General features: G+C 38.0%; 1 protein-coding gene across 6 annotated transcripts in view; it reads left to right on the top strand.

Moving 5' to 3' along the window:
• The first annotated feature begins 345 nt into the window (after positions 1 to 345).
• Positions 346 to 26,203, top strand: part of CCSER2 (coiled-coil serine rich protein 2) — a 69,959-nt gene continuing 44,101 nt past the window's right edge. For 2 of the 6 annotated variants that reach the window (XM_065670837.1, XM_065670839.1), the window contains exons 1-3: positions 346 to 448; positions 13,578 to 15,048; positions 15,966 to 16,165. In XM_065670837.1, the coding sequence (XP_065526909.1) occupies positions 13,617 to 15,048; positions 15,966 to 16,165 (1,632 nt within the window). In that variant the 5' untranslated portion in view covers positions 346 to 448; positions 13,578 to 13,616. Of the gene's footprint in view, positions 449 to 11,587; positions 11,658 to 11,882; positions 11,969 to 13,577; positions 15,049 to 15,962; positions 16,166 to 26,203 lie in introns of those variants that run through there. The other 4 variants (XM_065670834.1, XM_065670838.1, XM_065670836.1 and 1 more) reach the window with 3 other exon arrangements.

Raw genomic sequence — 26,203 nt, 5'->3', positions numbered from 1 at the left:
AAGGGCACGCTGCAGAACGCAGCCGGGCAGCCCGCACGCCTCACGGTCTTGCAAGCCCCGGGCAACACGCACAGTGCGCGGCCACCGCTGCCGCTGCGGGCCCGGCCGGGCCGCCACCTCCTCGCCAGCTGCGCTCGCCGCCAGCGCCACGTGACCCGTTTGAAAGGAGAACGCGCCCGCGCGGCGCCCTAACGGACGGCGACGAGGGGCGGTGGCAGTCGCGCTGACGTCAGCGTGAGCCGAGCGGGCGCGGAGGGGCGTGGCGAGGCGGCCCGCACGGCTCCCGGGGCATGCGCGGCCGAGCTGCGCGTGCCGGCCCTCCCACCGCGGGCAGGGCAGGGCAGGGCCGGGCCGGGCGGGGCGGGGCGGCGCGGCCGGTACCTGAGGGCGCAGGGCGCTGCGGGCCTGCCCGAAGAGGCGGCGGTGCCGGCCTGCGCCCGTCCCGGCGGTGAGTGCAGCGGCGGGGGGCTTGTCGCGCCGCCCTCCTGCCGCTCTTCCCCTTCCTCTCGCGGTGGGCTGAGCGGCTGGGGGTCCTCTGGTCGGCGCCGAGCGGGGAGCGGTCGTTGCCTCCTCCCTTTGCTCCGCCGCCCCTCGTCCGCTGGGTCTGGGATCGTCGTCTCGGGCAGGGGATGCCGCAGCATCACCGGCCGCGCAGGCCGCAGGAGGCTGGGGAAGGGCGGGCGGGGCAGCCGCCTCCTGCGTGTCCGTGCCGGGCACAGCCTTCACCTTTTTGGGGGCCTGAATGTCAGCTGAGGCTCCGGCAGTGCCGCTGGCTGCTAGCCGTGCCACACGTGTGGCCTCCCGCGGATGGCAGGGCACTCGCAGCGGTGCCAGCCAGGTTGGCCGTGCCCGGGGCTTTCGCTCGGCTTCGTCAGCTGAGCTGATCCCCGAGGTTGAAGGCAATCTAGCAAGGCAGGCCTGCCGCTGGGTTCCTCCCTCGGTTCCTGCTTTGTAGTGGTTTATGCGTCTTTTAATACTGTTTAGTGACAGATACCTGCAGGTATATTGGGAACCAGCTACTGAAGGCCCTGGTTGCGAAGATCTCTTTGTAGCCCCAAAAAGGGGAAGAAGTAAAAGTACCCAGAATGTGGTTGTTCATAGACAGCAGTTTAAGAAAAAAAAAAAAAACCACAAAAACCAAAAGTTGATTATCTAATTAGCTATAATCTGTAAAGATTTCGATTATAACAACAGGGGATGTTATGTATGATGATTTTGCTTTAATGATGCCAAGACTTTGCAGGCTTCACCCAGAGCCTGATGTTATCAATGTATTCTATTAAATGCACTTTGACACACAATGAAACGTAAGCAGCTTCAGCCTTTAACTTTGAGTTGGAGGAAGTCGAGCTGATTCGGTTGAAGAAAGCAAAACTGAGTGGGAGCTTAAAGCTGTAGCAAAGCATTACTGTCCAGGCCAGACAACAAGTTTAAGAGAGGATTGTAGATCTCATACTCTGTCCAGATGTATGTGGTATAAAGGTGTTTGCTCCTTTTCAAGGGAATTGGATCAATTTTTAGGGTTCATATTTCATCTTTATAGTGCGTTTGTTCCTGTTGTTTGTGGGCTTTGAGTCCCAATTTGATGCAAAATAGAATTTTTCATTATGAAGGCATTAAAAGCAAAATTAAGTTGGATCTAAGGTCTCATTTTGCTATGTTCTTATAATTGAGAACCACTTTTAAGTATTATGTGAAACTATAACAAAATCTCTTGTGGACTAGTTAAAAATACGAAACTCTTCATCCCATTAATGTGAGGCAGTAAATATTTACATTTTTTAGTGATACTGAATGACAATTGACAGATATTTTCTTATGCATGTGATGTTCGCATAACTCAAAGTTCTGAGGGCCCATTTTAAATTTAGTAATTCCAAGCTGAAGAGGTTATGGCCTGACATGGAAAATTAGTAATAAACAGCTGCCTGAATGTTAATCAAGAACCTACTTTAACATAGAACTTGAAATGGAAAAAATGTTCTTAAAGTTGAAGTTATTTTTTGCTTACAGTGAGTACTTTTCATTATAGAAATCTCAGTATTTGGGCTCCAAAATCAGTATTGTCTTCTAATTGTAAAGCTATTTAAACAGTAGAAATATTTCATGTTTAGAAGATTTCATATTTGGTATTTTTGACCACTATAGTACCTTGTGTTTTTGAAGTGCAGTAATAATATATATGAATTTAGAAAAAATTAATAGTAATGATCTCAATTAATGTGATGATCTCATTTAATATATTGTTATACTAACGAGTAATCCCATTTAATGGTACTGTTCATGTAAAAGCTCAGTGGAGTAAAACCTATTACTTTTGGACCTGATCATCCTTTAAGAGGGATTGGTTATTTGGAATAAACCAGTTACAAAGAAGTGTTGGCACTGTCTCTCTGGATAAAAAGCCATCATGCCATCATCCTTAATGTGAACACTGCTCGCCTAAAATTGTTAGACTGTGTGTATCTCTGAAAATGGAAGACAGATGAAGGAATAAAAGCCAGTTGCAGCAGTTGTTGTGGTGTTCTCTTTTAGATGCTATTTGGAACTGTAAACAGCAGCACCATCTTAATTAGAAGCTTTCAGGCAGGGTTAAATTCTGTGCCACCAGGGATACTAAAAAGATCAAAATACTAATGATACTTTTGATAATTAGGTTTAAAATCTTGTATTGTGTTTAGGTGGGAGCAATAAAAAAAGCTTATGTACATCTCTGGAGATCTGAACGCATGCATGTTACAATAAAATCCCAGCAGCATTAAAATAATTATCCTAGGGTTGATGTTTAGCTAGTCAGTCTTTGCATTTCTTCACACCTCTGGGACACATATCTATCTCACTGTTAAACTTCTATCAAATAGGTGTGGTTTTGGAAGGCATTCTGGGAATATTGTTTCTTCCTTGATCAAGAGTAGCTTGATTTGCAGAGATCTGGATTTTGTTCACTATCTGTCCTGTATTCTAAGGGAAGGATTGAGCCGTTCTGAAAATATCCTATAGTAAGTGAAGCAAGAGAGTTTTGGGGTGGGGAATGCTTATCCCTGGTCACATGGGGAGCTGGTGTCACAAGTTCTCAGTGAAATGCCTTTTTCACTACAGATTGCTGGGATTTTCATGAGCACTTAGTCCGTGATGAGTTGAGGTAGTCTGCTGTAAAATGCATTTTATTGGCTTTGATTGAAGCAGAAGTATGGTTAATATTGGCGGTGTTTTTGCTGCAAGGACACTTGACTTCTTAGCCAGAGGAAAATGGCTGATAAGGTTTTACTTTTATGGGGTGGTTGAACACGTTAGAGATCTGGAATAACCCTTAAATTGCAAACAATTTCTGAATTCATTCCCTGAAGCAGAAGAACTGTGCTTTTAGGCTAATTAGCCAGATGGCTTGTGACACACACAGCGCAAGATAAGCAGTGTCAAGGGGGAACTGAACACCCTGAGTTCTCTTGACTCAATATCATGTGTACTTTGAGCTGGAGATAGTTTTTACTTAAATGCATTTTTCATGTTACATGATGAAATTATTGCACAGTTGTGTTGATCGGTATTTTTGATGATTTGGAGGAAGCTATGTTTTTTAACTAACCTTCGTCTTGGTAACCAACCTTGCATAGGTGGAAACTTGGCAAGGCCAAATCTACTGCTGTTAGTAATAGGAGACTTGAAAAAAGGAGCAGAATCTGTACTCCTACATAGCCTTGTCCATCAGTAAACAAAGTTTAAAGAAAAATCCTGATCTGTCTGTATGTAAATCTTTCAGTCATGCAAGCTTTCTGAAATGGTAGTTCATAAAAATAATACTTTATCATGACTAATTTTGAGATCTTGATTAAACAAAACATATGTATCAACTTCCTTTAAATTTAAGTGGAATATAAGCACAAATGACTGTCTCTTTGTAACTGCAAGCTAATGTGGGAAAAATGATCACATGGACAAACTGTCACTAGTAGCTGAAGTTACACATGTCAGTTTCTTTGAGAATTTTCTTTTCAATTGCGGATGTGTGAGGCTATAACAAGTATGGGTCTTCCATACTGTAGAAAACTAACCTTGATAGGTATATATAGATAAAAATTTGTGTATCAGAAAATCAGTGAGAAAATACAAAACACGCTTTAAAATACTTGCAGAAGGTTGCCAGTTTGTGGTTACAAAATAATGTTGATATTTATCATGCTGTGGTGAACTTGCAGAGTTGTTTGGTACTGAAATATTTTTAGAGAGTTTGGTTTTGAGATTAGGAACAAATTAAATCATAGGCAGAAGCTGTAGGTGTCTAGCTCTACTAAAATTAACTTCAGTAGCAGGCAAGTAGTACTTTTAAGGTGTGGTTCAACAATAAGCCAACAATAAGTGTCAACTGGAAGCTGTAACGTGCCAGTATATGTCTGTAGTATTTTTGCTGAAGGGTGAATGTTGAAGAGAAGTCAAACTTCACTTCAAAGAATATAAGTAATCCAGTATCTTTTTGAAAGCATATAGATATAAAACAAACAGATCAGTACAACTGGTATGTTTGGTAGCAAGGAGAGCAGAAATAAGTGGACAGTTCTTCCAATGTAGGGAATCTACAAGTAGTTTTCCTCAGGAATCTGCACAAGGCAGTGAAATTATCTTCAGAAGGATTATTAGTAGGGCTCTGGAATTCTGTGCTTAAGGTGGTCATGGATGGAAAGAGCTTGGGGTCTCAAGGTCAGGTTGGTCGAGATAGCAGAGCAGTGATCTGTGGAGGGTTCCTAAGCAGACTAGGTAAAATTCAAAAAATCCTATAAATTGAGAGTAGTTGAAGATTGAAGAAGTCACATTTCATGCTTGCCCCATTCTTCCTCTTCCTGGTGCACTTTTTTTTTAAGGCTAGTACAGGTGACAACGTGACTTTTTATTCATCACCTTTAGAATAAGGTTGGCTGCTAGAACTGTATGGCTGAGGGCTGAGCTGGAGAATTGTCTGGATGTTGAATTGCCATGATCCAAACCAGTTTTAAAGATTTTCTTTGTCAGTTTCTTTCTTTCTTATTTTTTTATATCTTTTTTCTTTTTAGTCCAGCAGTGGCTGATGGTGTGACATGTTCTTGTCCCAAGGTTGTGATCTTCTGAAAACTAAACTATGTTGAAATAACATTGGCAATATGTAGAAAAGAAATTCCCAGAACTGTTTATCTTCCTTCTGCTTCATCTTGTCTAGTCTTGCTAAATTATCACCTGTGAACCTCTTCAGGCTTACTGAAGATACCTCAGTACCAGCAAGTTTATGAATAACATGCCGTCTCCTTCAATTATCTCTGCTTGTCATTCGGCTTAACCTATAACCAGAATTCTTTCTCACGCAGTGGTGGAAAGATTGAGCCTGTGTGGCTGGAGGGAAAACAAGATCTTATGTATTAGTGGTAAGCATAGCCTTGTTGCAGATTTAAACTAATGGGAATTCTTAATCTTAAGGTACAGCTACATAGGTAAACTGTTTAGCAGTGGCTCAGACGAATAGTATTGTTTCTGTCATTAGTCATGATATCATCAATACAAAAATATATTGAATCATATCTCTTTGTAACGTTTTAAGTCGGTTTTAGCTCAAGACAGCTCAGTGTTCTTAGATGGAGGAGCTACTTCAGTTGAATAAACAAAGTAGAGGAGTAGGATGGACAAGGTGGCAGTCAAAAAAACATATTTCCATTTATAATAGGTTGTATTCAAAGTTGTACTTGGCTTCCAGCCTGCCTGTTCTTATCAGCAAGAAAATCCTGCTCCAGTAGCATGCATTACTAGGTAGCAGAAAACGGTAACTGGATGCTCACTCTTTAATTTGTTACTGAATCAGTAACAAGGCAAGTCTTTCATAGTAGAGGTAAGAGATGGGAGTAGGGTGTTTGAGTCAGTTGGTGACACTGAGTTCTGAGAGAGACGGGAGGCTCCTCTCTTTTTAAGTGAAATATTTGGCAGGCAACAGCATGTAGTTCCTACTCATTTGCAGAATGACATTGCTTTCGTGTCTGAACTCGGAGATAGATTAATCTGTTTTGTAAGAACAAATTTCTGAAAGATTGAATTTGCCAATGTGAAATCCTGTTGCTGGAGGAATAATACTGTCAGCAAAAGCAGCAGTGTGTTTCTGCTGTCGGTTGTTTTGGTGCTGACATAATCACGAATTTTTGAAAGGAGAGGTTGATACCTACCATGTCCCTTCTAGAAAGTTTGGATTCTAGACTGCAGTTGATGTTTGGGACTCTTCTTCAGTCAATATTAACTGCAGCATAAAATTTATTTTGCAATTTTGATGTAAATAGTAATGTCAGCTTTAAAACTTTTCTTGAAAGGCAGCTATCTACATCAGATGGAAAAGATCGGAGTTATTTTGAATGCATGTAAATGCATGCATGCATATACACAACTATGGGTTATCTTCCAGGATTAAAATCCTGACAAATACAACCAAATGTTAAAATGGCATAGGAGAGTAATGTAGATGTGCTTTATAGACACAGTAGTTTTCTTTGTGGGAAGAATAATGCTTGAGTAATAGTTTAGTTCTCTGTATGACTTTGTCTTTAGATTGCAGAGCACTAGATCTGTAAGGCAGACACATAATGTATGTCTCTTCTTAGTTTGGTTTTCTACTTTTTCTTTATTATCCTTCCAAATTTGGTAGCAATTTAAACTGAGTCATGTCATCAAAGAATTGGAGCAAATACAGGCTCTTTGTATCTCTTCACCAGCAAAGATTTTGAGAATAATACATTTTTTGCTGTTTTAGGAGCTGTTAAGCTAGTCTATTAAGAAGCTTGGTCTTCATGACTTGCTTGCTAAGGTTGAATCTGTTGAATTCATTCTGTTCACAGGAAGGCTGTTTTTTCTGCAGCATAACAAATGAAGTAATCCACGTAATTCCTTCTTGCTGGAGTGTTTCTGTATTGGAGGTATATTAGTCATGATTATGTCTGTTGTTTCTGCTTATGATTTTTTACAATTTATCCCATCTGCCTCTTACAATGCTTTGAAAGCTGTTCTTTGTTCTTGGAATCAGCAGACTTTATGTAGTGCTTTTTCCAGTGAAAGCCTTACCATGTTCTGGATCTTGTGTTTTGAAGAGGTGGTTATACACGAAGTGCATGGTATTTATAGTGCATGTTATTAATAGTTTATTAACTAGATAGGATCTGCTGCATTTAGATGAGTGGTTGGAAGAATGCACAAAAGGAAACTTAAGGAAAACCCAGTGTCCACCACTGTCTGGAGCTGCATTTAGTTCTTACTAAAGGCATTTTCCAGAATTTTGACCGAGTCAGAATAGACCTATATTTTTTCTCTGCTGTGGCAAGAAGCCACAAATTCCCTCTCTTTGAAGAGGGAATTGCTCATTTCCCCCAGGAGGATGCATCAGATGATTGGCAGCTTCAGATAGTCATGCCTCAGCAGTGCTTTATTCCAGTTGCTAGCTGACCTCTATCCTTGAGAAAAGTTAGGCTGTCAGCACTAATGCAGAAAAGTGTTGTTGCATTTCATGTCTCATTTTTGAATTAACTATAATAACCTCTATTACACTTAAGAGAAATGCGAGAATACACTGTTTCAAGTCTATTTCTTCCTTTTTGGTGGCCTCGATACTCTCTTTTATTTGGAGTAATACAGCATTGTCACCAGCTATCTTCTTCCATCTTCTTTTTTTTCTTTTTTTCTCCCGAAGCTGCTCTTTTGCTGCAGCTGGCTAAGCATCTGCACCTTTCCTCCTTTCTGCTTTATTACTCGTGTAAGAATGCAGAAATCGGGACAAATTTTACCTATGTGAGAAACCCTAATGAAGGCCTTGCTTGTAGTTAAAATTTGCATGACTTTTTATTGAAAAAAAAAAAACTTACGGGTTTTATAACTGAAATCCTGTTTTGTTTCAACCTTTTTGATGTAAAAATTTGGGGTTTAAAACGTATAGGCTCTATTTTATTAATAGGGAAAGGTCAAGTGGGCAAATTTTTAGCATATGTTCTGGGCAGAGAGCACTTAGCCCGTTTTTCTTCCTTGAGGTGCCTGATACTCAATGTAAATGGCATTATGGCGGAGTGAATTGAGAGTGTGGCCGTAGGGGATGTGGATGGAGTTTTTGATTTTGGAAGTATTCTGGTAGCCGCCTTCTACAAAGAGAGCTGAATTTCCCTATTTCTTTTTCTCCGGTAAGTGCTTGTGTCCTCTAGCCTTAGAAAGCATAAGGAAACCGTATTCTTGTGAACAACAGCACCTTTAAAGATTGCAAGGAACGTCACATGTTTTTTGCTGTATTGACTACAGATACTGTCCAGTGTTAGAAATACAGAAACCCTAATCTCTTATTATGTCTTTCTTTTTCTCTCTTTATCTCTATTCATTATCATGCTCTGCGTATATTCCTTGACCTAGTGCCTTCTAACTGACAGTAAATAAAATTCAGCACAACAGCAGCTTGGATAAACTCTGATTGGTGCTTGTGGGCCAAACTGTTACAGATCGGTAGAACATCAGCATACCTAAGTGTGAAGGAGGAAGTTTAGAAAAAGTGTCTAAGCTCTCTGAGATCTGGGAACATAATCTGTAAACTTCAAATATAGAACACGATGATTTCAGAGATAAGGTACACTAAGCATTGAGTGTCATATGTTATGACTATGGTACCTTCAAAGAATAGACTGTTAAAGAAGCTAGTACTAATCATTATGCAGATTGGATATAGAACAGACAGTAAAATTCATGGATCACTTCATAAAGCATTGGGAATGGATTTGATAGAAGTGTTTCAGAGACACTGAAGACAGGAGAAGGAAGGAAAGATTTTACAGCAGAGCTGATAAATCTTACTGTATCTTGGAGTTGAGAGAAAGCAGCTTTTTTTTTACCTGGAGCCAGTCTGTGCAGGGTAAGCAACACAAAAGAATCTGACACTTGTAAACTTTTAGAAGTGTAATCACTCAGAAGATTTAACTCATGCAACGTATACAATTTCCTCAGAATTCATCATCTTTAATTCTTCAGAGCTTGTCCTGTTCAGAGCAGGTGTTTGCTAGCTAGATCTCATGCCTTTTTTTTTCAGGTGGTAAGCTCCTGTGGACCTCTTAAAGCTGAAAATTGGCTTGCAGCTATGCTAGCATCTTGCAGTGTTCCTAAGTACCTGCTAAAGAAGCTTTCTGCTGTATCTGTTTCAAGGTCCTCCCTGCAATATTTTCCCTTGTAATTCAATACCTCCCTATACTGGTATAAATAAGGTATTTTCATGTAACTGCGCATTTTAAAATTTCATTTAGAATGTAACAGTAACATCAAGTACTTAATGGCAGAAATATTAACAGAGCTTCATAGCAGTTACTCTGTCAGTCTGCCCACACCAAATAACTCCTTTTCCCCGCTCCCCCCAAAAAGCAAAACCCATCCAAAACCTGATTAATAATTGGTGTTTGCTGATATATGGATAATGATGGACATGATTTTTTTGGGGGTAGTTAAGGAAGCTTGTGTACCGCTGTAGTTGCCAGGTTCTTACAGACCTACATGAAAGTACCATTTTTCTTATCCAGAAGCAGCAAGGTGGTGTTAACTATCTTGGTTTTCCAGCACAATCCTGTTACAAGAGGATCGTTGCAAATGTATCAATCCTGTTACTTTAAGTTTGTCTCTGCCTCAAGAAAAATATTATTCACACTGGGAAGGAAGTTGCTCTAAGGAAAGCGTCTTTAAGTTAGCTACTCGGTGTTTCTGATTAGGTGGTCTTAAAATCGAGAAAAATAATGAAGTATACATCTGAAACTGTTGGCACAGCAATAGTTCTGCAGAATTGCTCATCTGTTGCCAGTCTGTCAGGTATGTTTCATCCAGCAGCTGTTTATTCCATGCTGCTGTGACAGTGGGAGAGGAGTTTGGTCCCACTCAGAGTAATCTGTTTGGAACTTGAAAATGCTGTTTAGCAGTATGGTGGCATGGATCATAGGGATCACAGTATTTTAAGGTGTCCAAACACTGAAATGTGTGAACCTTAAGCTGTCTTCTGCTGTAATAATAACTCCAAAATGTGTAGGGTGAAGTTTCGGGTACAAAGCTAAACTTTGCTGAGAAGCCCATACTTACGAAGCTGCCTTTCTGGTGTTGTTGAAACAGACAGTGAACAAAGTAAAAGTGAATGTTGTGTTTGCTAATTGACACTAACATTGGAGGAGCTCGTTGAGGTGTAAATAATCCAATGCAGAAAGCACAAAGGAGAGAAAGAGTGAATATCCTTTTGCTTATCAGCAGGATCTTGAATATCCTTGAAGGTAAGGATGTATCAGTTTTTCAGTTAACTTAGATTATACTTCAGAGAGGGTCTGTGGGTTTAATTCCTTTCCCTGGATCATTATGTAAGGCTTGGCTCTTTATAATTAGCTTAATTCCTGAGTAGGCTTGTGTGCACTAGATAATGTATTTCCCAAGGCAAAACATACAAGACTCATTTCCTAAAAGTCTGGTTTAAAAAAAAAATCTATAGATTGCTGAAGTCTAAAAATACTTAAATTTTTATTGTAATACAGCAGACTACAACTTAAATTGTATTGAACCTGAGTTTTGTGGGATGTAGAAATCATAAGTTGCAGGTACTGTGCTGCTGGATAAAGGAATGTAATGGTTAAAGTAATGTTATTTCTAATAGTAAATACATGTCAAGATTGAGGATGTTTAAGAGAATTTAAAAAGAAAATTTCCCATTTTCTGGGAAAAGAAACATCTTCCAGACATGATACTGTTAAGTTTTGGGGTTTGTTTCTTTGGTGGTTTTTTTTTTTTTTTGGTTGTTTTTTTTTTTTTGGTGACATTTTATTTCAAGGAAACAAATACAACCTAGAATTGAAAAGGTGAGACAGTACTTACACTTCAGTAGCTAATAAAACACAGACAAGTATTACTTGTCTTTTTAATTTAATTATCTGAAGTGTTTTAAGCAATCAGTACACTTTTGAAGATAATGCTTTGTCTTTCCCTAATCAAGGATAAATGAGCAAGCACCCTTTCTAGGGACCTGAAAGGTCTTCTTTTCGAGTTCAATTTGTAGCGTTTGGTGGAGGATTAAAGTAATCTAATTGAATGGCCTCGTTTAAATTTTACAGTCACCTAAGAGATGGTAGACAGATGTGAGATGGGAATTATCCATAAAGCATGAAAGTTAAATGAGCAGCTTTCTAATTTAACTTTTTTAATTTGGAAGATTTCTTTGAGACTTGAAGATTTTTTGTTAGAGTTGGGATATCTTTTGATGTATACGCAGTATAATGCTTGTTTTGAATGAATTCATCAAGATATTAAAGGCCATTTTTAATGCATGGGTTTTTTTTGTTTTTTTTTTTTTTGGAAAAGGTATAATTTATTGCCTTCACTGTATATATTTGACAAATATCTGACATTTGATATTAAAGCATAATGATTTTTTTTGTTTGCAAGTTACATGGGTACACTGTAGTCAAGTTTCTTCTTTATGGTTACAGATACATGACTGATTTGCTGTTAATTTTTATTTTTTATTTTTAGTAGATATTCATCATACTGTTTTTGAGAGAAGTCTAACATTAGACACCTAAATCCACGTACAAGGACTTACGTATAATGAGTTAAACAATTTGCTGTTAAAGGGAGTGGTGGGGGAAAACTTTCATGCTGCTTTGTACACCCAGGTGAGGGTGCCTCTGGTGTGCAAGAACTTTATGAAAACTCTGGGTTTGTGTGTTTCTAAATGGAAATGCACTCCACTTGTAGTGTGTGGATTCTGCTATTTTCATTATGTGGAAGCCCCTAAATAGCCGTGTGTCTGTGTTCCTCTTCATATCTTTTTAATGTAGATCTACTTACAGAAGTACAGCTCTGGGGCATCCTGTTAATTTACAAAATCCTAAGGGTACTGCAGTTTGCATGAATTTAAGGCCACTTTGATTTCTATCGTAAGTGTTTGTGAGGTCTTGCAGACTGGGGAGTGACTCACTTTAAGGTAATGCTTGCTGTTACACAAGATATTTTCCGTACCTTGAATAAGTATAATGTTACTTGCTGTATGTTGATTCTCATCCTGATTGTTGTGATAAAAAAAATATTTATTTATTTATTTATTTATTTATTTATTTTTCAGTCCTGCCAGCTGTGTGTAGGTCTGTGAAAAGAGAAACATGGATAATAGTTTCAGGGAATGATGTATGAATGACTGTGTCTTTACACTATTGTAAGACCAGCAAGTGGAACTGATAAAAACATCAAGTATAGCCTAGCAAAAGTGATATTCTTTTACAACTATCTTGGAAAAAAAAAAAAAAAAAACAGAAACCTGGTCTTGCAAACAGAGAATTTAACACAAAAGTTGTCTTAAGATGTGGCATTGAAACTTGGAGACTTCTTAAGGCCTTATCTGAATTGCAGATCTTAATAATAACAGACAAGTTGTTTGTATTGTATAGCCAGGCAAAACGACAGACTAAGTACTGTACAAAAGGGTGGTACAGACATTGTCCGAATAGTAGGATGGATAGGTAGATGAGGAAAGAAGAAACAAAAAGCAGTATAACAAAGGAAGGGAAAAGATACATCTATAATGTAGATATGGCTTTATAAAATGATACAAAATAGACCAAAATGACATGACTGTAAGTTGAGATATTCATTAAAGAATGTAGTGGAGTCTCTGTACTCCAAATTAGGTTTATGGGAGTGAAATTCAAGGTACAAGGGAGTCTGCATGCTGTGATTGTGCCTTATTTCATACTCTTGTAGCTGGGGTGATGTGTTCATATATTGCCGCACAGAAGTAGACTTTGGAATTCACTTACTAACACTGATCTAAAGTAACTGTTGCCATGTACCTGAAGTTTGTACATGAATAAGATAATGACTAAAATAGACTATAGTTTCCATTCAGAGAGGAAAAGCTACCTAGATATATTAATCTTAAATTTGGAACATCAATAAGATCCAGAAAAACAATGCTATGGTGAGGGTAAATGATTGTTTTTGTATCTCGTACCACAGACATTGAGGAAACTGGAGGGGAAGAAAAAGCCCGAACAAACATTAGCTCTTAGTCAGATTTTAGATTATAGTTTTTGCAGTTTTACATTGCTGGCCACAGATTTGTGCTATGTTCTATTTGTAGGATTTTTTTAAAAAATACAAAGTAATTTAATAATCATAACACAGTTGAAAAATTCAGTTTATTGCTTAAAATAGGTAAATGGTGGGGGAGGAAACCAAACCCCAAAATACCCACCCAACAACAAACCCAATCCCTTTTTAAGCTTATTTTATAGATTTCTAAGGGAAGGAATAAATAAATAAACAAATAAAGGGCAGTTTATCTAGAGAATGAAAGCTGGGGGCTGGCTGTGACCTGAGTAACAATTACTGCCAACTAACTGCTGGTGACTGGTATTTCTCTGGAGTTTACAAAATTAGCATGGATTAGTTTGTATCACCATACAGGTAGAGTTAGGCACAGGAATGTAGTAAATTTATAGATGCAAATGTATATAAAATTATTTTGTTTAATGTGTGGTTGATTCAGGTCTGATATTGTTGTTTTTTTTGCCTTTTTTTTTTCTTCTTTTCCTTAGATTTAAGCACCCTGTAAGGACCAATGTACCACATAGCTCATGGAAGAAAAAAATCAAATCAGGACACCCTTGGTTTCCAGGCTACCGAAATATGGAATGAAAACTTCAGGAAGTGTTTTGCAGCCTATGCCAAATGGGACAGCTGTTAGTTTAGCAGGGAATAATGGTGGCAAAAGTTTCGGCAAGCACAATGGCACTGTTCACATGTCTTCGTTTGCTTTCAACTGGAAAAAGTCAAATAAATACCAACTTCATGATCATAATGGGAGAGACACCAACTCTAGAAATAACTGTAATGAAAAATTAATTGATTCTGAGAAGTATTCTCAGTCTCAAGGAGCATTGTGTAATGATGTGCTCAGGGTGGGTTTGAACAGTACTGCTTCAGTTACATCAAAAGCAGCAAAACAAACCAATATGTTTGTATCTTCTACTGAGGAATTAAACCCAAAGTCTTTGCCTGGACTCTCTAGTTCAGCAAAATTTGCCAAAGGTACCCTGTCAGGAAGGACCTCGTATTCTGGACTCAGTGCTCCAAAATCACATTTAAATGGATTTTATGGAAATAGGACGGTGGTGGGTTTGCAGAGACCTAGAGCTAATTCCAGTTCCACAAGGACAAGTTCAGGAGAAGGCTTGGCACAATCTACAGACAACAGCAAGGCTTTTTCCTGTGAAAAAATGGTAAGATCACAAAGTTTCTCACATTCCATTCAGAATTCTTTCCTTCCCACTGCATCTTTAACCAGGTCACATTCTTTTAACAAAGCTGTTGATCTTACAAGGCCTTATCATACTCAAAATCTGGCTGCCAGGACATCTCAGAGGTCAACTTTGTTGTCAAGAAATGCATGTCAGTTGGATGTACCCAATGGAAATGAACCTATGAAGTACGGATTTGCCAGACCCTACTCTGGTATGTCGACTCCTTCTTCAAAGAAGCCCCCATTATCAAATGGATCTGGGTCAGCACCTTCTTTTGGATACAGATTAAGTCGGCCTTCTCTGCTGAAGCCTGCCCGGCAGCGATTTGCTGGAAATGTCGATAACAACAAAAGGACAACTCCTGGCATGTGCATCATGGAGAACTCTGAAATCTCAACAAATATTAACAGAACAATTGAGAAAAACAGTGTTATAGAGAGCAATACTCAAAGAACAGAATCTGATGAGGGTTTGCATGAAAGTATGGGAAAACATGGGTCAAAAGTCATGTGTATGAGTGATGATGGAGATGAAATATCTATATCTTCTTTGTCATCCTCTGAAAAAATTGATTTGAGTGAAGACTTCAGTGATGATTTCATAGATATAGAAGACCCAAACAGAACTCTACAAATACCAGAAAAGGAGAACTGCCACCAAGAATTAGATCATGGGAATATAATGTCAATCGAACCGTTCAATTCTCTCAAGGAAAGTGGAGGATCTTGCTGTAATACTGATGAGTGGCTTGATATAAATGTGTCTGGTAAATACTTTATGTTCTGTTCTGTTTGAAATTTTAGGTACTAAAGCAAGATCCTGTAACTGTAATTAAGTTGTTTTATATAATTGCCCATTGCTTGTGAATTGTTTCGGAATGGAACTTTGCTCTATACAGGCCCATTTGTTTTCTCTTTCCCAAGCATGACTTTAAAGAACTTTTTTCTATGGGATAAGAATGTCAGATTCTTCCTTTAACCACGCTTGTGGTATGGTTGTGGGTTTTTTCATATCCTTGCTTTGTGATTCACTTCTCTGGACTGGTGATCTTTTAAGAAATTTTTTTTCTCTCCCTTCTGCCTCTGTAGGCAGAGAACAGCTGTAATGCTGCTGAGTAGTGGGAATAAGTGTAGTGTGTCTAATTTAAATTGGTTAAATTTTAAATAGCCATGTCACTATTGCCCCTCCCCCCCACGCATGCTATATTAATTATTTAAAAAGTAGTTGGAGAGACAGAAGATGTTTATAAAAGCCACGTTTTCAAAACAATGATGGGCTTCCCACATACTTGTTTTGAGAGAACTTACAGTTGAAAGATAGGATCTGAAAGATACACTTTTGGACCCACCCTCTTTTATGTTAAAAAAGTACTGATTTCTAGAAAGTAGCTTTCATGATGGGTGAATTAGTGCAGTGTAGAAGGCCAGGAAAGATGTAGGTTATGAATTAGTGCAATGTAAAAGGCCAGGAAAGATGTAGGTTGGAAGAATACTTGGTTGTAGCTGCCAAACCAGCTTGAGCTTTTTTCCCCCTCTAGGATGAGTGAACAATACTGTAGAATGCTTTCAGATAGTCTGTTACAGTGTAGTTACAGACAAGTACCAGTAATAGACATCTTAGTATTCATTTTTGAAGTATTGGATTGGTTTTGTAATCTCAACTATTCCTATTTTCTCTAAGCAGTGGATGACAACAGTGAAAGCACAAAGGATACTGCTGAGAATGTGATTTCTCCAGAGATGAATTACAGAGCTGGTTCTTCTTTTGAGCTTTCTCCATCTGACAGCTCTGATGGCACGTATATGTGGGATGAAGAAGGATTGGAACCTATTGGGAGTGTCCATCCATGTGGAAGTTATGAATCTTCAGAAATGAACAGCATAGTATGTATTTATATGTATAACTGGCATAAATGTAGTATTTTGAGTTTATTGCTTAAATCTCTTTTGAAAACAGAATTAATGTAGTTTGGATTTTGTTGTTGTTTTGGTTTTTTTTTTTTTTTTACTTCAGAATTGTTTCTTCTTTTGTCTGTAGTTGATAGCTTTTTGAAACTTCTTGTTGAGAACTTGGACAGGTGACCTTGAGTCGCACTTTTTTTTTTGTTTTTTTCCTTATTCTCCAGTTAGGACAGAACAGCTCCATCGTTACGCAGTCTCATGGTAGTGCTCACAAAGGATAAGGAAAGGAATTTCCACAAATGATAGGTTAAATATCTCCTACAAATCAATAATTTAGGAGTGAAAAAGCAAGAAAATAGCTATTGCCTGTCTGACTTGCATCATCTTGTTTGTATACTGTATATGTATAGGCCCTGCTGAACTGAAGTTTTCTCAGTTTGTTCAAGCATGGAATCTGTAAGGTAGATACCTGACTGTAGCTCATATAGCAGGACTTTTTGTATGTCTCAGATGTGATACACAAGATGCATAAGAACATTTTCTTAGTGTTAAAGTTGTAACAGATCTGTAAGAAATCAGTCTGAAGACTGATTCAGAATTCAGCCTGAAGAAAGGATGGAGAGTTGTTGCAGTTCTGTGATCCTCCAGCCGAGGTCAGGGAGCCAACCCTGGGATTTTGGTGGGCCTGAGGAAAATACTTGTCTGTCTGTCCTTCATCACTTTTCACTGTTCATATTCCTTTACCTGAACAGACTTTTGAATTAAGCAACTCATATTTTAGTAACAAGGTATTAAAAATTGGAGCTTCTAAGAGGAAAAAAAATTGGTATAATCAGTGTCATGCTTCATGTGTTTTGAGCGTGTTAGATACTGTGACACCACTGTGAATTTAGTAATGTACTTTTGGACTTTGTCAGGGTTTGTGGCACCTGCTTAGACTTTGATTTGTACTTTTAGCTGGGTTGTTTGCTGTAGTCCCAGAGCAGAACAGCAGAGCTTTCTCCTGAAAATTTGACATAGCTATGTAATTATATTCTTGTGTAACTGCATACAAATACCTGATATTTTTTCAGCTACTTATGATATGGTTTGCTTTCTCTTTTAAATAAATGATGTTGAGCATCAGTGCTTACAGTCTAGAAATGGTTATTAACTTGTTGTTGTAATTGTGGCCAGCTTGGAAAAGCAGTTTGAGACTTCTGCAGAATGAGCTTTGTAGTTTTATTGGTATTGACTTATAGGGGACAAAAAAGTTAATGTAGGCTGCTGTAAAAACAAGCACCCTTTCTGCAAACACATGCATGCACATGCCAGGAAAAAAGGTTTTTAAACTTTGCCCTTGAAAAATATTAAATATAGATATTTTGATACATACAATGTGGTTTGTGAATCAAAAGACACAACTTTCCAATGTTTTGGACCCTGTGTATCAAGGGGTTTGATACATGTGGCCTCCATGTATCTGTGTGTGAACTGATAATGTTCTGATTGACAGAAGCTGTTGAAAGCATTGTGGAGCAAAGGTACATTAGAAGCTTTTGATATTTTTGTTCATTTTTTTGTTTATTTCTTCCTCTACTGAAAGTAATTAACTTTTTAGTGAGGGCTTAAAAATGAAGGAATGAACTTACTATGCTTTGAGGAAGTGGAGAAAGGACGAGGTTTTAAGACTTACTGTTGAATCTAGAAAGTCGTGTGTTTTCTATCCATTTTAATTTTTATCCTGTTAGTACTATTTCAGAATCATAGTGTTTACTGTGACTTTTTGTCTTAAATGAGAGAAACATCAATAATAAATATTTTATTTTTGCAAGGCATAAATGTATTTTTAGGCAGGTTGGGTTTTGAGGGGAAATTGTAGCTCTGAAATGTTTGTTGAATTGGCTTTTAGTGGTGGTCAAGTTTTTTTGTTTTTTTTTTTTTTATTCCCTATGCATGTTGTTTTTGGTAGAAATCATGATACATTTAAATTCTTTAGCCTAAAGATTGAGCAATTATTTTTAAATCTGAAGATGCAGAGGAATTTCTGATGCAGTTAGTCATTATCTCTGAGGAATTACGTTCTTATGTAGGTAATGTAACTTTTGTTCCTTGTTTTTTCTTTTTCTACATGCAATAAGTATAAAGAAGGTAAAAAAATAGAACTGAAGACATTGAGAATAATCAGCACCTCAGATGCTTTGATTGCTGGGAGATAGAAACCACATAATTTGATCATATATCTTCTAGTGCGGTGAGGGTAAAAGCAGTTAGTATCTGTCAAAATCCAGTTGATAAGCATCAGAATTGAGAATTTTGAGTGCTTGATCTGATGCCAGATTAGCTGCTTCTTGGAATTAATGTTTCTAGGGAAATCTGCAAAACATATAGTTGGTTCTTAGAATTTCCATGGCATCAGGCCGGAGTGAGTAGAAGCAATGTAGCTGAATTCGGGTACCTAGATGTTTAGTAATTGGTTAATGCACAAACAGCTTTTTTCTTCTTTCCATCTTACTGTTATACTGTTAGTCTTTTAAGCTGTATTGTCCTTAATATCAACTAATACTAAATGTTTTTCCTAAATTTTTCTGTAGATGGCAGTGCAACTCTTGCTGGGTAGTCTTAGATTAGGAATGTTTTGACCATTTTTGAGAAAGCAGCTTCTGCGGAGGGATGTTAACTAGGCTTCTGGAGTGACAACAAGAATAGGAAGATGGTGGAAGGAGCTTGCTGGCTACTCAATCTTTTTGTTCCTTTTTTTGGGGGGGGGGGGGGGAGGGAGAAGAAAAGCAGGTATCTTTGTTCTCAGTAGAGCTAGGTTTTAAGGGCATGGTGTGTGTAGGGAAATAAAATAAACTCAGCCTCTTTTAGGACAGTCCTGTTTTCCACTAACTGGCCAGACAGCTATGGACCAAATGCAGCACCCAGTGTTGGAGGCTTGAACGTTATACAAATCTTAATAACCTCTCATAAGATGATGCCATGGGGACTTACGGCTAGGTAGGACATGCATGAGGGTTTTTTGTTTTTTTTTTTTTTTTTTTTGAGGCCTTGTCAGGATTTTTTTTGTGTGTGTAACAGAAAACAACTTATTCCACTATCCCTACTTCTGTTTCATTTCCAGTTTTGAAGGCAAAAATCAAGTGGTTAATATTTTAAGAACTGAACTCCTTTCAAGTCTTCAAGCATTCATTTCATTGATATTCCTTGTATTTCTTTCAACAACTGGTCTTTGCTGCTGAGCACCAAATCGCTGGTGCAATTTCTGCTAATTCTGTGTGAGAAGACTGATACTTAGCAGAGCAATTGTGATGGCTCTGTAAGCCACTGACATAGACAATATTTGTCAATACTTATTCTCAATGTTTAGCTGTACTGTTTTCTCATGGTCTCTATTTCAGCTACATACTCTTAACACTGGGCTGCTTTACTGTTTCATGGCAGGAAGCTGCTCAACAATGTGAGGTACAGCTTCCCATGTGTTTTGTTTGTGTGTGTGTTTTTTTTGGTGGTTTTTTTTGGTGTTTGTTTTGGTTTTGTTTAGTTTTTAATATAGGCTTTCATCAATTCTGTCACTAGCTATCTTCAGCTCCAGTTAAGGGTTATAATTAAAATGTTTATTCATTTCACTGCCACTGAGTGGTTGTAATCAAATCTTAGATTACAATTATTCAAAACCAAAAAAGCCTTGCAAACAAAGTTAACAGTTTGATTATAGAAAGGGAAAAAATACTCAAACCAACAAAAAACCAGAAACCAGGAAGAACTTGAACAAACATTAATGTGGATCTGCACATTTTCTGTTTCTAGGCTTGAATTTTGCTCTTGATTGAAATGCAACTGTCTTCATGAAAAAAACCCAACAAAACACTTTGATTTACAGAGCCAGGCTGAAGTCAAGATTAAGTTCTTATTTCCTATAAATGAATTTCATTGGAGGGCATGACTATATTAGTATATTGCTTGCTCGTGCCTGTTCAGTTAGCAGTTGATAAGGTTAACATTCCCTCAGTAGAAGTCTGTTAGTTACACATCTGAAGGACTGAATGTCTGATTTCTGCAATGATCTTTGTAATAACTGCCTAGGACTGAAATAGTTTCATTTCAGAAAGCGGGAAACAAATGTTTTCTTATTTCCTAGAATGAGAACTTGTACTATAGTGCATCATCCTTGCTGTGTTTTTGCTTTCATTATTTTTGTCGGGAAGGATGTTCAAAATGCATACAAGCAATGTAGCCTAAAACATGCATCCTAATTGAAGTCTCATTGCTCCTTTGCTTGATGACTAATGAATCTTTGGCTGTATCAAGGTTTGATCTAGTTTTTCTCCTGACCATTGTATGAAGTATACACATAAGAAACAAGCTTTTATATATGAACTTTGATCCAGAGTGAAGCTTTAAATATTTCTGGAAAGTCAAAGTTCTCATTTACATAAAAAATTAAGATAGCTAATACAGTTGTGTGCATTGTTCTGAGGTGTGTGCATTTTAAAAGGCAGTATGATTTTCTAGTGTTTAATAGTTTGCAAGAAGTAAAAAAACAGACTGAAAATATTCCAGTAGCTTTGGCTTCTTTCTTTCATACTCTCTAGAGAACTTTGTTGTGGTGTCTGGGGTTTTAGTTTGTTTTGTTTTTCCTTAAATCAATATCATTTGGGCAAATAGGTTTAGAACAGGAAACTGTTTGAGTGTTCCCTCATTTATCAGGTTGACACAAGACCCTATGTTAGAAAAAGACTAAAGGGAATCCTCTGACTCCTTGTTACTGTAGGCTTTGGTAACAGTATGAGTCTTTATTTACTGAAATAAATAAAGTGTTTTGGGTATATACAGAGTGATCATCAATGTAATTATCAGGATATAGGATTCTGGAATAATATTTGAAATCTGTTTTTAAGAGACAGATGTGCTTTAGTTGTTGAGAATTTAACTACCCTTGGAGTGAAATTTGGATATCATTGGAATTAATCTGTTTTGTCGTTTCTTGACAAGTGGCCAGAATTGTTTCTGGAGTGTGAAATTATTACGTTTTTCTCTTCTTACTAGGTAATTTTTGAAATCTCATAATAATTCTGTTCTGTTTTATTCTGTTTTTTCCCTTTGTGATTGAAACTTGGGAAAGGGCAATTCTGTATTAATTTTCGAAACTGGGCAGAATGCTTTCTGTTTCGTGAAGTGTAGGTACACACAGTGAAATATGCTGAAATTTGCTCCACTAAAAAGGAAATAAACTTGCTAAGGTAGCATTATTTAGTTCAATCATTAATTTATCACTGTGTGAGAAGTTGTGTAATTAACTGTGTTAATTACCTTAATATTTTAATATATTTAATAATTCACTTTTCAAAATGACTTTATAGTAAGCTTTAAATTGCCAGTTTGATTTCTCAAATGACTATTTGTTATGTGAACTCAGGCTTGTGTGTATTTCCAATACATTTACTTCTACACAGTGAAGTGTTCTAGGTATTCTACCTATTTTTTTGTTGCACATCTTCCTCAGGGGGTTGATACCTAAGCCATAGTTCTTGTTGTGTGAGAGGCTGGGCTTTTAAAATTTTGGGTAGATTTGTTACAGCTGTAATAAAAATGCAAGTGCAAGTAAGCTTAAGATAATGTGAAAGTATGGAATAGAACAGCTATTCAGATAAACAAGGATCGATTTCAAAGTAGCATTTGGGGGACTTTTATGAAGTGAGAACCCCTTAGAGGTTGCTATTTGAGATAAAATATATATTGCCCAGTGTGGATTTTTTATAGAAGTATATAATGGAAGTGCTGAAATTTTTTTGGTAATGGTACAATGCTAATTCCTAATAGATAAATATTGAGTTTCCATGTGGTGCTGTCTAGATTTTGTAACAGCCATTGGGAACATTTTCAGTACAAAATGCTTCTGAATTAAAAGCAGTTTTTATATACTTGAACACAGTTGTATGCTGAAATTGAGCTGCATTCTTATGAAGTTTTTCATGAAGACTTTTTTCATTGTTGAAGTTAAATTATCTGAACGTTCTGGGAAGTGGCTAAGAGCAAACTCAGGGAGTGTCAGTTAGTAGTTTGTATTGTATCTCCTTCTGTATTTCCCTCTGTGCCCAGCATACTGGAGACCATTTTTATGGGCAGAGCTGTATGGCACATACCATCACTAATGTGGAAGAGCAGTGTGGAGTTCTGTATTTTCTGCTTCTGCTCATTTGTTCCATTGATCATCACAGAAATCCTGTCCTGTGAAGGGCAGAGTGAGTAATTGGTTGTTCACACTCCTTTACTTGAAAGCCTGACTTTTGGGTTTGTAGGCCAAGGTTTTTCTTGGCAAGAGACATTGAAGTGGCCCATGAAGCCTTCTGTGAGATTGTAGCTTTCACTGCTGTATTCTAGAAAACAGCAAACAGCATGTCTGAATTTTACTTGTAATATAAAAGGATTTACTGTAAATGTGTTGTCTTGGTAAGCTGCCATTTCTCCTTAGGATGTCCGTGAAAAAGCTTTGGCTTACTCTGAATTTCTAAAATTCATGAAGTGGTTCAAACTTCCTGCTCAGAAATACAGTGGTTCTGGGATTGTAATCTCATACACATGTCAGCCTTGACAGGTGTTTTTCACTGGCATGCATCTGAGTGCCACTTAGCTGAAGCTGATGTTGCTGGTAACCTCTGGTTAAGCTCATACGGTCGTGTCTAAGTTCTATGCTCTTTTGTCCCAGCATCTTCATGCCATATTCCAGAATCTGACAAAAATGACGCTGACTCTTAAATTGTCCTGTTCTAACTTCATAGTTTTCATTAGGTTGATATAATTGCTTTATTTTTCTAACATTACAAGTATAAAAATCTCTGGCATTTGTTTTCTATATCATCAGTTTCTAAAAAACTTTCAGTTTCGACTCAAATGATTTATTAGGAAAACCAGTAGACTGCTTCCAGTTTCAAAGCTTCAGAAGTCAGTGTCACAGTTTTGTGTTTAGTCTCCATTATGAGCAGACATTTGTGGATTTGTAAAAAAAAAAAAATTAAAAAAAATGTAATACTACTTGTTAATACAGAACTAAGAGTATGAACTTGTTTAAGTACATTCTGTTAGCAGGGTTCCTCAACCAGTCTTTCAGCGGAGTTTGCTGGCATATGGTTTTCTGCTTGTGGCAGGGAAAAGAAAAGGCATGAAAGTAGCAACTGATTTCAAGGTGCTGTCTTCAGAGTGAAAATAGCCACAACCCTCCCATTGCTGCTTTAGTTTTCAACTTCAGAGCTTAACTATTGCAGCAATGGGAGGTAGTAAGAAACTGAATTACTTAATGAGATGACATTTCTGCCACATGTGATGTATGTGTCCCTGCTCTCAAATACTATTAAGAGGTTATGTGACTGTGTTACAGTGCACAAACCTCTTGTGATGTTGGTTTGAGAAGCATGATATTTTTGTGAACAAGCTTTTATGGCAAATTACCTTCTTTTCCTTTGGTATCAGAAAGCATATATGCCCTTGAGAGCTGCTTGGTTCAGAACTGACACAGTAAATCTTCTCATGCTGTTTTAGCTGCTAAAATCAAGGCAAGTTCAGTTGTACTCCTTTGTTTCAGTTGTGGTAGCCATTAATGACAGCTTTGAATTTGGATAGTGGAGAGATGGAGAGAGCAACAGCTGATGTGTTGGTGTGTGAAATATGAGAATAAATCATAGAATAATAGACTAGTTAGGGTTGGAAAGGACCTTAAGATCATATAGTTCCAACCCCCTCACCATGGGCAGGAACACATCCCACTAAACTATGCCACCCAAGGCTCTGTCCAGCCTGGCTTTGAACACCGCCAGGGATGGAGCATTCACAACTTCCCTGGACAACCCATTCCAGTGTCTCACCACCCTAACAGTAAAGAATTTCTTCCTTATATCCAATCTAAACTTCCCCTATTTAAGTTTTAACCCGTTACCCCTTGTACTATCACTACAGTCCCTAGTGAAGAGTCCCCCTCCAGCATCATTGTAGGCCCCCTTCAGATACTGGAAGGCTGCTATGAGATCTCTAAGCAGCCTTCTCTTCTCCAGGCTGAACAGCCCCAATGTCCTCAGCCTCTCTTCATACGAGAGGTGCTCCAATCCCCTGATCATACTCGTGGCCCTCCTCTGGACTTGTTCCAATAGTTCCATGTCCTTTCTATGTTGAGGACACCAGAGCTGCACACAATACTCCAGGTGAGCTCTCACGAGAGCAGAGTAGAGGGGCAGGATCACCTCTTTCGAACTGCTGGTCGCGCTCCTTTTGATGCAGCCCAGGATACGGTTGGCTTTCTGGGCTGCAAGCACACACTGAAGCCGGCTCATGCTCATTTTCTCATTGGCCAGCACACCCAAGTCCTTCTCTGCAGGGCTGCTCTGAATCTCCTCTCTGCCCAACCTGTAGCTGTGCCTGGGATTACTTTGACCCAGGTGTAGGACCTTGTGCTTTGCATGGTTAAACTTCATAAGGTTTTTTTTTTTTTTGTTTGAGGATTGTTTTGCTTTTAATTAGAAACAAGTATATTAAGCTGACTGTATAAGAATAGAACTCATTAATCCTGTGAAGCAAGTCTTATTCACATTACCCCAAAAACCTAGCTAGGGTATAATTCAAATTAACTACACAGAGGAAACGTAATTGATCTGGTAGTAACCGTGCCCATGATGTTCCTCTGAATTTTGAGGTTATGGTTTGGTTTCGTTCTCAGCGGGAGTTATTCGAAGCCTCGCTATTTTCCTTTAAGCTGAACTTCACTTCACACTGTTAATACAACTGCAAGTCAGTGGAGTAAGGATCATTCTCAATTATTTTTGACAATTAACGGGGTGTGTAGCAATTACATATTGCTTTATACTGTAAAATGCTGAGTTATTTTTAGGCAAACAGTAAAAGTAATACTGAACTTCTGATATTGGTAGATTTTCCAAAAACATATTGTAAGCAATCTGTAGAAAAGACCGATTTTCCTCAGGCTCTGCTGTCTTACTATTTATGCTTACTGCTGATGGCTTTCTATTGTTGTGCTCGATAATAGATGGGAAACTTCTTGCTAAAAAGCTTCTGCCTGTTTAAGAAAAAGTAATTTTTGTAATTTTTTTTTTCCTGGAATTCTGCAGGGAGATAGTCAACATGCTTCCCCCCACCTTATTTCTTTTTTGTAGGTTCATTACCAAAGGCTAGGTGGCACTGAAGGAATACTTTTTGTAGCAGTGGGGTTTAACTTGCTTAGCATGTTTGGAAAGTGCTGTGGCTTATGAACTGGTTAAGTCTTAACAGAATGGTTAATATTTCTGCTTTTCTTTCTCTCTATCATGCTGTTGAATTTCAGGTTTCTGACTCAGTCTAGTGGCTGATTTTGTAATTTAAAAAAAAAACTTTAAAAACCAAAGCAGCAAGCATAGCTGCTGCTTAAGCTATAGTGGGTGATAACTTCTGCTAATAATTTCTTATCTACATTCAGTAAACCTAGGTAGAAGACACAATGCCTCTATAATGGTGTTTTCAAGAATTGTAAATCGGTGTTTAAGACTGTTTTATCTAACAGTAAATCATAAAGTATCTTTGATTTTGAGAACAAAGTTTGTTGCATTTGTTGTCTTGGCAACCTTCTGTTACAGAATGTGAACAAAATGATGAAATACTTATTTGGATTTTGGGCTTAATTATCTTTAATGCAACTTGCAATGTACAGTGTTTAAAATAACTCCCTTCCTAACCAGTTTTTGGTATCCTGCAGAGCTGTCTCTTTAACCTCTGTGTTTTTCTCTGTTTTGATGAGTTTGCTTTTACAGTGGTTTTTTTTCTCTTCAGCCTGTAGTATGTTAGGTGCCTTCCTATGTCTCTTTCTTCTATTTTCTGCCTTCACTTACCAGTTCAGTTCTTATTTAACATTGCCTTTTTGGAGACTTGTATTGAATTCCTCTGTCTTTCCTTACTTCTTCTCCACCTGGGCTGTTGCAAAATGCTGAAAATAGGATTGACAAAGACTCTGGAAGTCTCCCTCTTCTCTGTTGTCAGCCTTCAATCATATTTGACTTTTAC

The sequence above is a fragment of the Lathamus discolor genome, chromosome 3 (assembly GCF_037157495.1).
Source record: "Lathamus discolor isolate bLatDis1 chromosome 3, bLatDis1.hap1, whole genome shotgun sequence".
Taxonomy (NCBI): Eukaryota; Metazoa; Chordata; class Aves; order Psittaciformes; family Psittacidae; genus Lathamus; species Lathamus discolor.
This window is presented reverse-complemented; position numbering and strand designations above follow the sequence as displayed.